General features: G+C 46.6%; 4 protein-coding genes across 4 annotated transcripts; 3 read left to right on the top strand and 1 right to left on the bottom strand.

Moving 5' to 3' along the window:
- Nucleotides 1-2,370: 2,370 nt before the first annotated feature.
- Nucleotides 2,371-3,024, top strand: Smp_112610 (hypothetical protein; the record flags this gene model as incomplete). Its single annotated transcript, XM_018792189.1, has 1 exon — nucleotides 2,371-3,024. One exon carries the CDS (start codon nucleotides 2,371-2,373, stop codon nucleotides 3,022-3,024), a length of 654 nt encoding a protein of 217 aa, XP_018644556.1.
- A 460-nt stretch (nucleotides 3,025-3,484) lies between these two features.
- Smp_185770 (hypothetical protein) lies at nucleotides 3,485-3,637 on the top strand (the record flags this gene model as incomplete). Its single annotated transcript, XM_018792190.1, has 1 exon — nucleotides 3,485-3,637. The coding sequence occupies one exon, from the start codon at nucleotides 3,485-3,487 to the stop codon at nucleotides 3,635-3,637; it is 153 nt and encodes a 50-aa protein (XP_018644555.1).
- A 4,567-nt stretch (nucleotides 3,638-8,204) lies between these two features.
- On the top strand, nucleotides 8,205-9,054 carry Smp_112600 (hypothetical protein; the record flags this gene model as incomplete). The annotated part of the gene is made up of 2 exons (XM_018792191.1): nucleotides 8,205-8,387; nucleotides 8,992-9,054. The coding sequence occupies 2 exons, from the start codon at nucleotides 8,205-8,207 to the stop codon at nucleotides 9,052-9,054; spliced, it is 246 nt and encodes an 81-aa protein (XP_018644554.1).
- A 2,326-nt stretch (nucleotides 9,055-11,380) lies between these two features.
- Nucleotides 11,381-15,145, bottom strand: Smp_112590 (hypothetical protein; the record flags this gene model as incomplete). The annotated part of the gene is made up of 1 exon (XM_018792192.1): nucleotides 11,381-15,145. One exon carries the CDS (start codon nucleotides 15,143-15,145, stop codon nucleotides 11,381-11,383), a length of 3,765 nt encoding a protein of 1,254 aa, XP_018644553.1.
- Nucleotides 15,146-15,507: the final 362 nt, after the last annotated feature.

A 15,507-nucleotide genomic window follows, 5' to 3' on the forward strand; every position in this document is an offset into this window, starting at 1 on the left:
TCTCTTCACAACGTCAATCATCCCAAAGCCAAGTGTAAACGGTCTGAGGGCAGGTTTGTGATACCTGTTTCTGGTTTCATCGCCAAATAATGGTAGAATTTGTTCATTAGAAGGGAGGTGTTGTAAGCATGGCTGATGTGCAGAGAATTTGCACCCTGCGTTGATGGTTTATAGCTTAAATTTCCACGCAGCCCACAAGGCAATATCTTTTCCTAGATTCCCTCCGAAAGTGCGCTTAAGTGAAACGGGTGATGCGGCTTGGTTGTTGAAAGGGGCATTTCATAACGCAGAACCTGGGTAAAATGGCATCCCATTAGCTTTTCCCCAATCAGGTTGTGGCCGAGTTGGAATGCGAATAATCGAGCTGCACCAACAGGGCGAGAAGCAGCCACACAGTTCGGTAAATTCTGCGTTGCCGACCGTTGTCACTGCATCGCAGAGTGCATACAATGGAAGCATTCTGTATCGGCCCGCACGTCATTCCTCAGCTTGGGAAGCGCACCTAGAGGATCTTCTTTCTTTCCATATGCAATGCAGCCGGCCACTTGGTGGCAATGCCGGCGGTAATGACCCGTGTCGCGTCCCAGTGGCCTTGGTGGCTGTGTCATCTCAGAGTTTTCCCTATTTGCCAAGATGGTTGAAGAGCGAAACAGTGAACAGTAGCCAGTGCACAACAAATGTAGTAACCATATAGGGCGGTACGCTGCTCGCTAACTGGCCTCTGAGCAAATTCTCCTCTGTCGAGGCGTTTTGTGCTAATGACAGAAATTACCGTCTGTTAAACTCGCCGTTATCCCCTCATGCAGCTCCAAGAGGAGAGAATTTGGGTGAGTGACGCACGCAACGCATGTTGATGCGGGACCTTGTATAAGCTCCCAAACCTTTCATAGGGTGTTTTACAACCCCTTTGCCCCAAGTGTTTGTTTTAAATTTTCACCAAACTTTCTCATAACCCAAAAAAATCGTTTCACATATTTCTTCCCCCGGAAGGAAACGCAGTAATGGGAGAGGCATAAAATGTTCCTAGTAGCATAAGGACATTAAACGAATTTTCTGTAACCATGCTTTGCTAGAAATATTACTCATTCGGGAAGAAAGAGACGACAAGTGTCACAGCCTAAAACGAGTGGCTGCGATGCACAAATGCAACTCAGACGATGAGTTGCAACCGGCATGTCGTCCCACCCCATCCGACGATTCAATGTGTGGGATACGGCGCGCTCGTCTCTCGCCAACTCATTTGTCGACAAGGCTTGCTTTTTTTCGCAGGTTTGCCACTCTGTTCACTTGTTGTGCATTCTGTCGTCTGCGCCTTATTTGATATGTTGGGGCCAAAGGCGCTCCATGGACAACATTCCCATGGGCACTCGGTTGTCCATTGCAACGCTTTCCCCGAATGTAAAACACGAGGGTCACACATGTTAAAACGAAGGGAGACCGTACGCCTAACTGGATTTCGCTCTATTTTTGGCAAAAACTAAAAATGTTATGGGGTGTCGCAAGTTCGGGTGTCTGTGTGAAAGACGCCATCGTTCCGCATATGGCAGTGGCCTTCGGAGCGTACAGGCGGCCGCGTGAGTTGCTCCCTTTTGGGGTGTGTTTTTTGGGAGGGAAAACGCCCGCAATAAATCTACGCTGCACCGCATTACAGGGTTGACGCTACGCTCGGGTCCCATATGCATGTATAAGTATGCATTTATTTATTTGCGAGGTTCTTCTTTGGGAATGACGCTACACTCCATTGCGCTCTCTTGGGAGGGGCTCAGCGCTGCGATATGACCATGAATGGATGCCAACCCGACACATCGCAAATGTAGCCGAATGATCATGGCACAAGTTAATTTAACCAGTAACTAGCGGGAGGTTTATTGAGAAAACGTGTACTGTCCCTGGGGTGTGGTGCACGGTTGATGTCATAGTGCCGACGGAATGAATGGCCCGCATGGCAACCATTTATTGCACCTAGACGGGCTCTTCCACACCTGGTGCGGTGCCGAGGAATGTTCATTACCCGCCGTCGTGGTTGTGCTGGAAAACATCACGTGCGTCGTTGTTGGCGACACGACGCGGTTGCCGTAAGGTCATGTTGTACCCGTTACGTCTGGCGTACACTACGTGCTGTTAAGTCCCCTTTCATTCTTGGGTAATCGCACATTCCCCCCAAAAAAGGAAAAAAGTTAGTAACCGTTGGAAAAAAAAAGGCCGAAAGCAGATGACACGGCGTGATGTGAACAGGTGTCACCGCAGCGCCTCAGTGAAGTGCCTTGTGTCTTTGTGGGGCCGGCGGTCCGCCGGAGACGATCAAGTCCCGATTAGCGATGGCGAGTGGAACAGTGGTAGTGACGAAACTGTGGAACAAACTCTGGATTCATGCCGGAATTTGTTGGAAACCTTGTGCCAAATGGAGCGCAGTGCAGTCACTCGGGGGTGGGTCGCGCCGTTTCAACGGCACAAAAAAACAAAAAGAAAGGTGTGGTTTACTGCGGTGTCGATTGCATCGTATCGGATGCATCACAAAGTGCCAACCAAACTGGACATAGGCAGGTGGCAACTGGCTTACACTCGCTACCAATGCTCAGAAAGTGTGAAGCACTCAAGAGACCATGCTTAACTGTAGAGGATACGAATTTTGGCGTACAACAACTTGCTGAACTGTATCTTCTTAAAGAATTGCATGCTGGATGCTGCTCCTACCCATCGTTGAATGTGTCCTCCCTGGAAGGGCTTCTACCATTCGCAAAGCCGTCCCTAAACGACGAATACGGTGACAACGCTGGTGGTTGCTGTACCCGCGATGCCGCTGCATTGAAAAGGCTTGCACTCTCTAATTGCACAAAGCCTGTAAGCGTCAGTGGAGTTCAGCGGTTTCCAAACCTCAAAATGTTGGGCTTAAGCCGCTCGTCTGCTACCGACCGCCCCACAAGGGAACTGCATGCGTGTTGCTACCGGAAGAAGTTGGACCTCAGTTGTTGCGAGAATCTAACTTGTGCGTGCTCCCCTTCAAGCGTTGCGGCACTCGAATAATTAAACCTTATTCGCTGCGGAGCCATAAGACAAGGAATAGGGGTTCTCGGATCACTGCCACACCTTCCAGTTCTTGGGCTTCAAGGCAAGAGAATTAGCAATGAATGCGTTGAGGGTTTTGGAACTGAGGCAGCTCATCATGGATGGGGGCACCTTCAGTGCAACTTAGAGCCCCAAGTCACTTTAGAGTCCCACTGTTGATTGCGGTGGCACTCGTATTAACGTAGCATCGCTTTCCAGTGCTGAGACGCTTGAGTACTTGCGCCTCAGAAATTGTACTAGCATTACCAAGGGGTTCGGCTCTATTGGGAGACTACCGCGGCTGAAAACTTTGAATCTGAGTAGAGCAGCAGGGAACACACAATCGTTTACAGAAATAAACACCTCGCACTCGCTTGTAGCGCTTGATCTTTCCTACTGCACGTGCCTTACAGATATCTCCTTACTCCCTGAAATCAAAATGCGTGAAGAGCTGAACCTTGACGGCTGCAGAAACATCAAGAGTAGTTTTTACGCGCTTGGTGCACTACCACAGCTTCACGTTGCTGAGTTGAGTTATACGAGTGTTGGAAGTGAGGGCGCATATGCGCCCTCAACAGATGCTACTCCCTGATTGTGTTATCACTTTCATACTGGGGGAATCTGACGGATATAAAACCACTTTCAGCACTCGATACGCTGGAGAAAGTGAACCTTTATGGATGCCAAGACATAAGAGGAGGGTTCGATACCCTTTGTAAACTCCCTAAGCTGAGCATCCTGGACTTGAACAATACGCCTGTTTCCATCGATGACCTTCAGGAGCTTGGCACACATGGAAAAGTGAAGGAGCTGAGACTTTCTTCTTGCAGTACGCTAATGGAAATCACACCGTTTGGCCGGGCAACGTCGCTCACAATATTGGACCTCTATGATTGCAGAGCCGTGAAAGGTTTTGAGGTATTGCTGGAATCGTCGCGGCTATCATCTGTCACCTTGAGCGGAGCCTGCATCAAACCCGCCGTTAGCAAGGCTCTGGAGGCGAATAGGGTACAAATGCAACGGGGAGATTAAACTCTTGCTTAAAGTGCCGTCACATTTGTTGAATGTGGAAAAGGAAATCATGTATTACCGAGTTCTGTAACTCACAGAGCCTCGTTGCAGCTACTGCAGAAGTGCTTTACATCGTTGAACATCCACAATAATACGCAGCATGCACGCGGGGTGGTGTGAATGGCAGGCCCCCCAGAGTTTGAGGGGGAGAAAAGGCTACTGTGCCACCATGCCGTTCGAATGGCGGCTGCAGAAGTTACCATAAAAACTTTATCAATAAAGAAATTAAGTATTAGTCCAGGATACCGCCCGTGAGGGCCAGCCATTCCTTTCACCAACTGGCCTCACGCACGACGGCCGTATAAAGTTACGGCCTTTTTTTTCCTCACGTCACGTAGAGGACGTAGACCGATGCTCACGTGGGCAACGAAAAAAACAACACAGTTTCTCAGCATTTTGTCATAGCTTTCACTTTTCAGGAGACCGAGCAGTCGGCTGTGAAGGCTTTGCCATCGCCTCGCTTCACCGTTTCACACATATATACAGCACCCCTCTACACGTGGGAAATAAGTGAAAAATACGCGCCTCCTCTGGGGGCGAAGCGCATCTGTATGAGGCGTGGGATTTGGAACAACGCCTTAGAGGAAAGGGTTTTATTAATCTCGACGTTGATTTTGTCTTTTTTTAGGAAAGTACCCGTGAAAGGAGTGCTCCAACCATACCGAAAGTTTTATACATCATCTCCCCCGAACGTTTCTGAGTGGAAAAGGGCATTAGAGGTCAGTTTTGGAAGTAGACTTAAATTTTTCTTGCGAATGTAAGCTTCACAGATATGTCAACGGCAACTCCACAGACCATTCTGGATGTAGAATGGACAAAGGCCTTGACATAAACAAAAACTTTTGTATAAAGGAGGGAACAAACCCCATTTTCAATTGGAAATGGTTCGTCGCTAAGAAACTTCACGTCGCACGCAGACGGTATGTTGAAATTGGAAAATGGGGAGTTTCAAGTATTCTTTGAAAATAAGGAAGTGAACTTCATTTACCTACGGAATTCATTGGTGTCCTTCAATATGCCCCAAAGCGCTGTATTTTTTACGGTCTTTTGAAGAAGCCCGAGTGACGTTTTGAAATAAATGAATGGTGCTTGAGTAAAATAAATCAGTTCTATTCCAGAAGTATGAAATGATACGGCACGAATGGGTGACAGGCGCTGGCGCATTCAAACTCAGTTGATAGGAATTAATGTTGAGAATTGTAGAATAAGGCAGGGGAATTTTTCAATTGAGAGAAGAGTTGGATCATGTGCATTCGTATATAGATAGATTAGAAGAGATAAACGAATCATCAATACCTGAGATGAATCATTGGAAAACGATTGCCCATTTACAAACGGCACCGCACAATAATACAGTTGGCTTCACAGAAGGAAGTATGTAAATGGGAGGAAGGATGTACAACCCGATGCTTTTTACCAACCGTATTTGAGAGAGAAAAAAAATCCATTCTCCTGGTTAGTAGAGTTTGACGCTATAGCTGTGGAAAGTTAAATTATTATGGTTCTACATTTTATGCCAAGGAAAGGAAAATACTTTAGCAGCCGAAAGGTGGGATTTGGCCACGGAAACAATGAAAGCTGAGTTCCGAGAGAGTATTGGAATCCATACCCATGAATATAAAAATCCGAAACCCTCAAGTGCGTGGGTTACGGAATAGAAAGAGGGCAATTGGATGTGGTTTTAGATCCCATGAAAACAATAAATAAAGGAACGTACTCTAAATCTCTCCAGCCAACAAAGACACTGGTAAACGTCATGATCATTATAGTAAAACCTCTGAGTCATGATCCGGTTACTGTGCTGTGGGTTTCAGAGACAAATCACATCGCAAAATGCATTTGGACGCAGCCAACATGAGAACATGTGGCTCCGATACCGAGAAGGTCCTGCGATTTCTCGAGAAAGCCCAATTTAGAGTTAGAATAGGTTAGGCCCTGTCTTCTCTTTATTGTGAGTATGCAATTCGCAAAAAACATTACAACGCAGCATACAGGAACTTTATTGTAAATGATGGCGGCCAGAGCAACGCCAGTTCATATGCATCTTTCAGTTCTACAGAGAAAAGCCGCGGAATCTCCAGTAAAACAAACCCAGCCAATGCAGAAATGGGAAATCCATCCAAAATGCGATTCACTGGACAACGTAAGAAATCGAGCAGTCATGCATTTGGTTTGGATTACTACCAGTTGGTGGAAAGGGATATAGCTTTACTGCGGAAGGAAAATCTTATCGCACATCTTCATGACAAGGATGCCATCATTGTGGATTAGGGAGCTCTCACAATAACTTTCAATACTGATCCGTACAGGGCAGTGTGAGGCACGCGGTTATCGCAGTTGGGGGATATCAAAAAGTTTTTGAGTGTGTGGGAAAGAATAACGGCACTCAGCAGTCAATTTGTCAAAAAGACACTAAAACCTTACGGAATGACGGCGCCTTCAACAAAAAGGGGAGAACTTTCACCTTCACGCAACAGCAGTAGTCGCAATAGAGAACGATTTGGAATCCCGCATTTTAGCAGAAATGTGAAAGCATGTAAACACCAAGGGATTTCCTCGCAACACCGCTCGCCATCTCGAGTTGCGGGCTGACGTATGAAACGGTTCAGGAAATTTAACAGCACTAATGTAAAGATATTTGATGAATGGGCAGCTTTCTCGTAGATGATTTCACAGCCCACGAGGAAAGTAGCGGGACACGTGTCTCCATTCCAGAGGCTCAGCATTTTGTTATTTGCTCATTAAATTAAAGTGACTTCGGAGACTCAGCAGCAGCAGAACTTTCCGGTACAACAGATAGATGCGACTAGGTTATCACTGCATTGGGTTAGGGAGAGAGACCTAACATCCAGTCTCGACGGCGATATGATGAAATGTAGCAAATTACGCGTAAAGCCCCGAAGCGTAGGAAGATTGGGAACAATAACCGAAATTGACTGTTTCCAAAGTAGATGCATTTATTTTGGAGACTCATCATGGGATGGGTAGTGCCAGCTTTACAGTGATGAAGGGGAAACCAAGTCACGAGTAGATGTTTTATCACACGGCCAAAGCTGATAAATAACCATGATAATTATGAAACCATGGCTTCATTAGAACATGTGCTCTGTTATTTGGGCGCAGTTTGCAATAAAGCTGCAGCATTCATCTTTGACTCAAAGGCTCCGTTTCTTTCTTTCAGGTGGAACTTGTAGCGTATATTTGCGCATGCCTCCGGTTGCCAAACGAAGAATGGAAAACTTGTGGAACCAATCCATCTTTCAATGGGTCATGAATATGGTTCAGGATATCCTACACACGATTATACTCAGGCCCCGGAAAGAGACACAGAAGTGGCTTAAAGAAAATGTGCCGCTCCGCATCGCTAAAAACATGTGCGAACTTATAACATTCGCATAAAGTGTATTACAGAAAGTCATCAAGGAGTTGGAGTGTAATGATAAGGGAGCATATGGTACAATACAGTGCCATGGTGGGAGAGAGCAAACTCTTCGCAGAATACAATTTCATATGGGTTCACATTTATCACAAGAGAAAAATATGTTGCCACTTGGTCTTGCATAGAAAAATGAGAGTAGGAAAACTCATGAAGGCCTCTTCGATGGAAAAAACAAAAACGAGAAAACAGTTGAAGAACATAATATCTCGCATGATGTACACGGCAGACGTACGAGGAAATTCTCTATTCCAACAACATTATCTCTTTTTGAAGATGGTGCGCCGACGACCTTTAAAGCTCAATACATGATTATTGGAGGAAACTGATTCGACTCACCTTTCATCGTATTCCATGAAGAGAAAACAACAGTGGCTTAATATATTTCTTAACAGCGAGTATGTCAATTCACCGAGTTATTTACCAACACCATCCAAATTATTCGCAGGCACCTCAATGAAAGATTGGGAAGCAATACCGTTTAGGGTTAGTGGGAAGCTATGAGCCCCAGGAGGACCAGTGGGCACAACCACATTTTTGTGTTTCGCAGGTGGAGGCGAGAGCAGTAGACTTGAAATTACAAACCCTTGAAGGAAACCCGCCCCCAAATGCTTTACGTATGCGTTGGTAACACGCCACGGCCAAGCACGTCATGAAAAGAATGAAATACACATTTCGATGTTTCGGCAAGTGGAACGCGCCTCGTGAACAAAACATTGCTGGAGGGAAATATCGTGGTCAGCTGGGGCGACGTTGCATCGACAGACAACCCCGCAGACGGCATTTCTTCGGGCGGGACGGTTATGCCCAGAAGTTGCGAAAGGGTGTGGGGCAGGTGAAGCACACGCTTTCAGCAATTCCTTGCCGTAACTAAAATCCTTAACATAACATATTGATTTACCATTTCTTTTTCAGCAAACGGGTCCACTGTTGTTCAATTTACGAGAGCAGTCTGCTTATCGTTTCCTCACCATTTTTTTTTTCGGCATGGGGTATGTAAGAAAATGAGTATTATTTTATCACCTTAACTCGGGCAGGCTGTTGGTGAGTTATAAATATCCGTGCAACCCCGCAAGTTGCTGCTAACTTATCCCACTCACAAGGAAGCTCACCGCAACCGCTCTCGTCATTCCCCAATGAAAGAAAGAACAGGATCAATGGCACATTAGCACACACACACAAACAAACAAACACGTATATGTATTTCATGTGCGTTGCTGCTTCTTTCCTGCAAGGAAGTATTTAAGTGTGATGTGGGGCAAGAGTTTGGATTGTTTCTTATTTCAGTGCCGCAGTCGCTTGTTTGTTGTTTTGTTTCCGCCAGCCTCTACCTCGGCTAATGCGTCTCGGCTCTTAATAATTTCTGTTGTGCCCTTCGCCTTTTGTGTGGCTGCTTGGCTGGTTGTTCCTCTCATATACTTCTTAAAGGCGCTTTCCAGACAGGAAAAGTTTCCCCTTGGGCACGAATGTCGCATAGCACATGCAGTGGAAGAAGGGCGTAAGAACATGCGCGACGGAAGAACCGAATCTCATCCAGTTCCGCTTTCTCTTTTTTTTTCTCCTTTGTACCCTACTTTACTTGCAGACGCCGCAATCATGCGGAAACACTTGGTCCCCTCTTATGACATCAATCATCTGCCTTTTGGGATGCATTGTCACTCCTCCCTTTTCCTTCATTCATCTTCGTGTTGTTGCGTCGTCACTCACTCATCCGGTTAGACACACCCTCCACATCCATTCGCACCATTTTCCTCATATTCCGAGTCTCATGCAGCAGAGAGCATGTATTTATCCATTTTATTTCTTTCCTTGGGTCCACCCAACAAGTTTCGTATTTGGACCGTAACACAAATTTCATTTCCTGGTCGCAACCCAAACGCCGTTCGCGATCAGACGAGTTTCAATTCCGGGTAATGGGCCCCTTTCCACTTTGAAATGATTGAGCCCTCTTTTTCGCACTTCCAATGGTTGCTGCCACCGTCACCACACCTTCTCCACGTAGCGTTGGAAAGAAGTAAGAAATGATAAAAACGCATCTAAGCAACGCAGCAGCGATCAGCCAGTGGACCTCATCAGAGTTTGTGCCTCCAATCTCATTCCCAAACCAAAAAATTAATCGGGCCCGCATGCGGCACGAGGCGTCCGGCGACTACGGGGGTTTACAAAAGAAGGAAAGTGATGTAACAAAAGGAGTTACATAAACATCGCGACCGCACGCACTCCGGCCATACAGGGCTGGAAAATTAATAAAACAACCCGCTCAGGGATAACAATTGTCCTTGAGGGAAAAAGGTTGGATGCCTGCAGCCGCACGAGTTCCGCTGCGATTCAGGTGAGTTTATCCTTTCCCCCTGAAGGTCGACAGTGTTTCCCTCCATTTGTTCCCTTCCCAAATAATATCTTCAGCACGTAGCAGTATTTTTGATATTCCAAAGCGGCTGCCAGTGCGTACACTCCTGCATGGGGGGAAAAGCCCCAAGTGAGGGCGGCAGATATGCGCAAGTAACAATCAGAGCCCATGCACGCAAACACACATGATGTAAAGGGAAGCATGTAACAGGTATGCCAAATGCTCAGTTGAGGTTACACACTGCAGCGACGTAGACGCTCCCTCCCGCCACAACTCGCCGTAGCTCCTCATCGCACAGTTAAAATGTCAAGGGTTCAGTCTTGAATTACCACAAAATACGGATAAATGAGGTTTGCCCCTATAAAGGAGCGGCATTTCTGCACTCCCCTCGAGTGTCCAAACAGTGTTGTAAATAACAGAAGGATATTATAGGCTCAGCAATATTAACAGAGTGAACGTGTTACAAAACTCCCTCACAATACAATAATTAGTATAAGCTGCAATAACTGTGACGGTGGGGGAACTTTGTTATACTGCGAGGCAACGCGGGTTTCAGTACATAACTAAGCTCATGCATCGACATCACACTCTGGAGGGAATGGAGGCAATCACATACCTTAAATCCTTACGGCAACACAAATGAGTGAAGGGAAAGAAAGCATGCAACTGGTGAAACAACATGTAACATCAGCAATGCAGAGGGTGATAAGGGTTGTATATCCGAAGAGAGATACAACAGCCCACATAACACCCAACACATACAAACACACATGCAACATAACACTCATTATGAAAAAATATTTAAAGACACCGCTAGCATTAAGTGGATTCAAAAAGAAAAACGTGACACAGACACACACGGAAACACAGTTTTGTACCCAAAAGGTTGCGGGATTGGGCGTGAGAGGTGGAATTTAAAAAAATAAAATAGTCATGCACTCGCACGCTTAAGGACAGACGTGTTGAAAAAGAAATGTTTCACCTTATTTTTCTTAAAGCCTCAAATGGCAAGGACACAAATAAAAAAGAGAGCCCTTAGGGAAAGTACATAGCTAATCCCGTTTTGTGATTACTCACAGAACAAAAACGTTTTGGTTAAATTAGAAGAAATGTTGAGCCGTCCTGTCTTCCATAAGTGTCGGATTTGGAACAGTAAGAAACCAACCGGCGCTGGCACGGCAAAACACATGCATGTGTTAATTCAGTGTCTTGAAAGACAACGCACGTGTAATCTAACAGAGGGCATGTTCCCTCTTAAGATTAGTATGTGCTTTAATGCAGAGGCAGCAGCCACCAAAAATAGAATGTAAAAAATGTAATAATAAATAGATGGCAAAAGATAAAAATAGATACAAAAGACAAACCCTACCGAGACTACGTTAAAATTCACTAACAACTACTACAATCGGTATGCTAATTAACTTTTCCGCCGAGTAAAACTAAGATATTTGTACGCTTTATGACGTGCAACACTACCACTAATGTAACGACGGAAGCGGACACCCAAAGTGGCCTTCCCTGAAATGTGAACCAACGAATGGAACAATTATGATTGAGCCCTCTTCAGTACTCACAGAAGCTTCACTGCTTCCACTTTGAGCGCTACGGTCAGCGACACGCCCAACCTTAACTGCAATGCGACGCACCACTTCCTCACAGTAGGCGTCATCCCACTCGAATGCGGCTTCACGGGGAAGAGGCACACGCCAACGCTCACAAAGCGACGCCAGAAGATTCCCCCGTTGCGCTGCTTTAAAAGTTCGGAAAACAGACTGCAGTGAGTTCAATATCGATTGTGCTGATTCACTCAGCTCCGCACGTGAAGAACTGTGGTCGCTGGTGGAGGTTGTCGTGCCATCCTCGTCTTCATCAAAGAATTCGCGATCCAGCCGTAATGCAGCAAAGTTGCGGCCAGGCACGGCATTCAACTGGTACATTTCCACAGGATCATTCACGCCGCGAAGTGCAACATCACCAAGTGCAGTGACATCAATTTGCTCACGCTCCTCAGCTGACAGTGACAGGTAAACCTCATGCGTCATCAGCACCTGACCACCATTTGCTACACTCTCTGTCCTTGCTGCCATGTTTGGAGTCCGCCCATAGTAGTCATATCCCTTCGTCACTTCATCGTGTCGGATGTCGCACAACCCGGTGTGGATTCCAACACGTACACGCAGGCCATTCCACAAACGACTGTACACTTCAGGATCCAACCGTGCAGTTGGCGGTGTGTACTTCTCGTCCTCCTCCGCACGCTGCTGCTCAAACTCCCAGTAGGACTCATCAAGTGCATTTGTTCCCCAGTCATGATGCAAGAAACACAGCTGTAGTTCCTGTGCGAGTTGGACGGCAGCGAAAGGACTCTTACTCGCTATCATGAACGAATCCCCAACAGTTTTGACTTCGTAGCACTTATACCTCCCAATCAGTGAACGAATCAAATAGTGATGTGTCGCAACGGCATCAGGCATCAGCTCAGGGTGTGCAGCCCACAACGCAGTGCTGCTCTCAATGTCAGTAAATATTAGTGTCACGGGGTCAGTTTGTTCCTTGGGCGCAAGATTGTTATCACGAGCATTCCGCAGGGTGATGCGTAGGAGCACACCAAGGACAATAAACAATATCAATCCGACTACGCACCCGGCTATTATTCCGGCTATCTGTGACCGTGTGAGTTGACCCTCCTGCAAAATAGCATAATCCATAGACGGTGTCATGCCGCGTTGCAATATGGGCACACTTGAATTCAGCACACGCGCCATCGACCATACAGAAATGTTTGTGGCTCCAAAGTTTGAGGCACACTCATTTGCCGAAACACTCGTACCAGAAACACATTCCACATCACTGAAGGGTCCAAATCGCATGTCATCCACTTTGATGTTGGACTCCGTGTAAATGCGGTCTGCCAGCAGCTCTGCATTCACTTTCTTCATATTCGGGAGAATCACTTGAAGCAGCCGAGTGGTAACAAAACCTAAGAACGTTAGTGGATCCCAATGCGATTCATTCACAATGCGATGGAAACTCGCAACCACATCTGATTTCGTGTCCTTCTCCGCCCAGTGTGGAAAACTCGTCGCGAATAGGAGCCGCTCTGAGCTAGCAATAGACTCTTTACTCGCATTAAACGCAACCACAAACTCATCGTAGTACATTGCAAGGTCATTGAATGGAATGAATACACGTGCCCTGCGGTGGGTCTGAAGGTGCCGCGCAACCACAGCAACGTCAGTGAGAGTGAGTCCAATAGTAAACACATCTCCATCACCCGAGAGATATGACGCTATCGGGTCACCATCACCAAGTGTCTTGCTGGAATCAAGCGGCACACCAAACGTGTCCAATGACTTGTGTAGTGCATCCTCCACCTTCATGGCGTGGGCACTACGTATGAATGCATTTACTCCCCTGGAAGAAGTGTTGGAGAGATACACAGCAAGCACATAAAGTTGCTGCGCAAGAAGTGGTAGTATGTGTATCACGTTTCTCCTAAACCAGTTCATTCGGGGACCAAGTGCCATAGGACTGATGAACATTAAATCTTTTCGATCCAGAAGCCCTCCAGGCATGATACCAAATACTGCAGATACATCCCTGTTATCCCGTACTTGCTCAAGGGATTGCGTCACATTCTCTGAAGATACTGTTAGGGGATGGAAAAATATTCTGTTGTCAATATCATCCACCTTCTTACTATGAGCTTCGGCACCAAGGAACCACTTCCTGCTCGCACGTAATGCAACTTCATTGTCTGCGAGAAGCAAAAACAGGCCACTCAATGGCGCGCTTACTTGCACATTGGCACTCGAGCACTCTGATACACCCCACGTCAGGAACCCTTCCCTCAAAGGCGCTGGTCGGAAGCCATTCACTATACTCTTCATATATACCAAGTTGCCACCTTGATTGCATTCACACATGGCACCCTGTAATGCAACGGCCTCATCGCACTCACCACCAAAGTCACCAACCACAAGGTCATCAATCACGTAGCGACGCTGCTTGTACAGAGATTCCCTGAATGACGTACGGTTCGTCAGTTGTGGAGCGTTGTTCAGAGCCTGGAAGAGAACTTCTCCCGCAAGCCACCCATACACCATCATCTCACCTGCGTTGTCGTCCTCAAGGTAGTGATCGGGTTTCGCAAAGCCCTTCCAGTCACTTTTTGTCTTCAGGTAGTTGTTCACATCACGCTGGAAGTGCCGAATCAGTGAGAACCGAGTGTCGTTAGCGAGCGGCACTGTTCCAGTTGTGATTAGCTGTCCAGGAGTGAATGTACGATTAGCTAACGCCAATGCCTCACGCCACATGTTGATAAGAGGACCCTGCTGTAGTGAAGTAGAAAGAAGATACGCATTGGCAGTGCGGTTGTCCTGTGCTACCTTCTTGATGAACCACGTGATGCTGCCATCCACCAGGGATGAAAACAACAATATAGCCTGTGGGCGCGTAGCAACAAATTGTCTCCACCTGACGTTCAAATCATCCTCAGAGATATTTTGATTCTCACTCTCCTTCACAACGAACATTCCGCACAGCTCGCGACCCATCATTTCCAATATCTGCACAGCAAACTCATACGGTCCCATACTGGCGGTGCTGCTCTTCACGTGCATCATACCTATTCGTGGGACACGGAGGTAAACAACAGCATAACGAATGAGGGCGAGGAGTTCAGCATTGGGTTCGACACTTATGAAATAAAGGTGAGGGTTCCAACCACGGACCTCACTGGAGTACGCAACGGGAGCGAGGCCAACAAGATCATTTTCGTTTAGTTTATCACGGACCCACGAGACGTGATCAGTACCCAGGGAACCGAATACAACTAATAACTTGTCTTCACTTTGATTCATTCCCTGCTGAAATATGTCCTCGATTGTCGCATTGGGTGATGGGGGACGGATGACAGATATTGTCGCATTAGAGCCCGTCTTCCAGCTGTGGGCACTCAGTGATGCGTCAAAACCGGCATTCAGGGCGTTAATTTCATTATCTGTATAATCCGGATTATACATCATGGATAGCACTTTTACCGTCACAGCACTGTCATCCGCGCACACAGGTGGCATCCACATGAGTAGCAAAGGCAACAAGTGTAGCAGTGACATAGCAGTAATGACAGGTGAGTGCTTGTACTTGCTGTAACGCCTTGCAGGGCTCCTTGCGGTAAGGTTCCGCCTGCAGTTTCCATGAGGGTACACACATCCTCTTCCACCACCTTCCTGCCAGCACATATTTTCGGGAATGTGTGACACTTTTCGTGCGTGAAATCTTATGTCCTAAGGAAGAATATCAAAAGAGGGAAAATAGAAATCAGTAAGATTACACTTCCAGACAGTTGGATACTATAACAAGTTCCCTAAAAAACCAAAACAATGCTTAAAAAGCAATGAAGGCACGCCAAGGTAGCGAGAGACGACTCGTTTATGATGTCACTGTAAACTGCGAGCAAATGATAGAAAGGGACAACCGACACGCTGGTGGGAAATGGTGTCACACAAACAAACACGTATATGTATGTTATGTGTGTCGTAGTTTTCTTTGCTACTGACATTCCATTACGAAATATGGATCCGGCATTGATGTGGCTTTCGTT

This window comes from Schistosoma mansoni, assembly GCF_000237925.1.
Source record: "Schistosoma mansoni, WGS project CABG00000000 data, supercontig 0509, strain Puerto Rico, whole genome shotgun sequence".
In the NCBI taxonomy this organism is placed as follows: domain Eukaryota; kingdom Metazoa; phylum Platyhelminthes; class Trematoda; order Strigeidida; family Schistosomatidae; genus Schistosoma; species Schistosoma mansoni.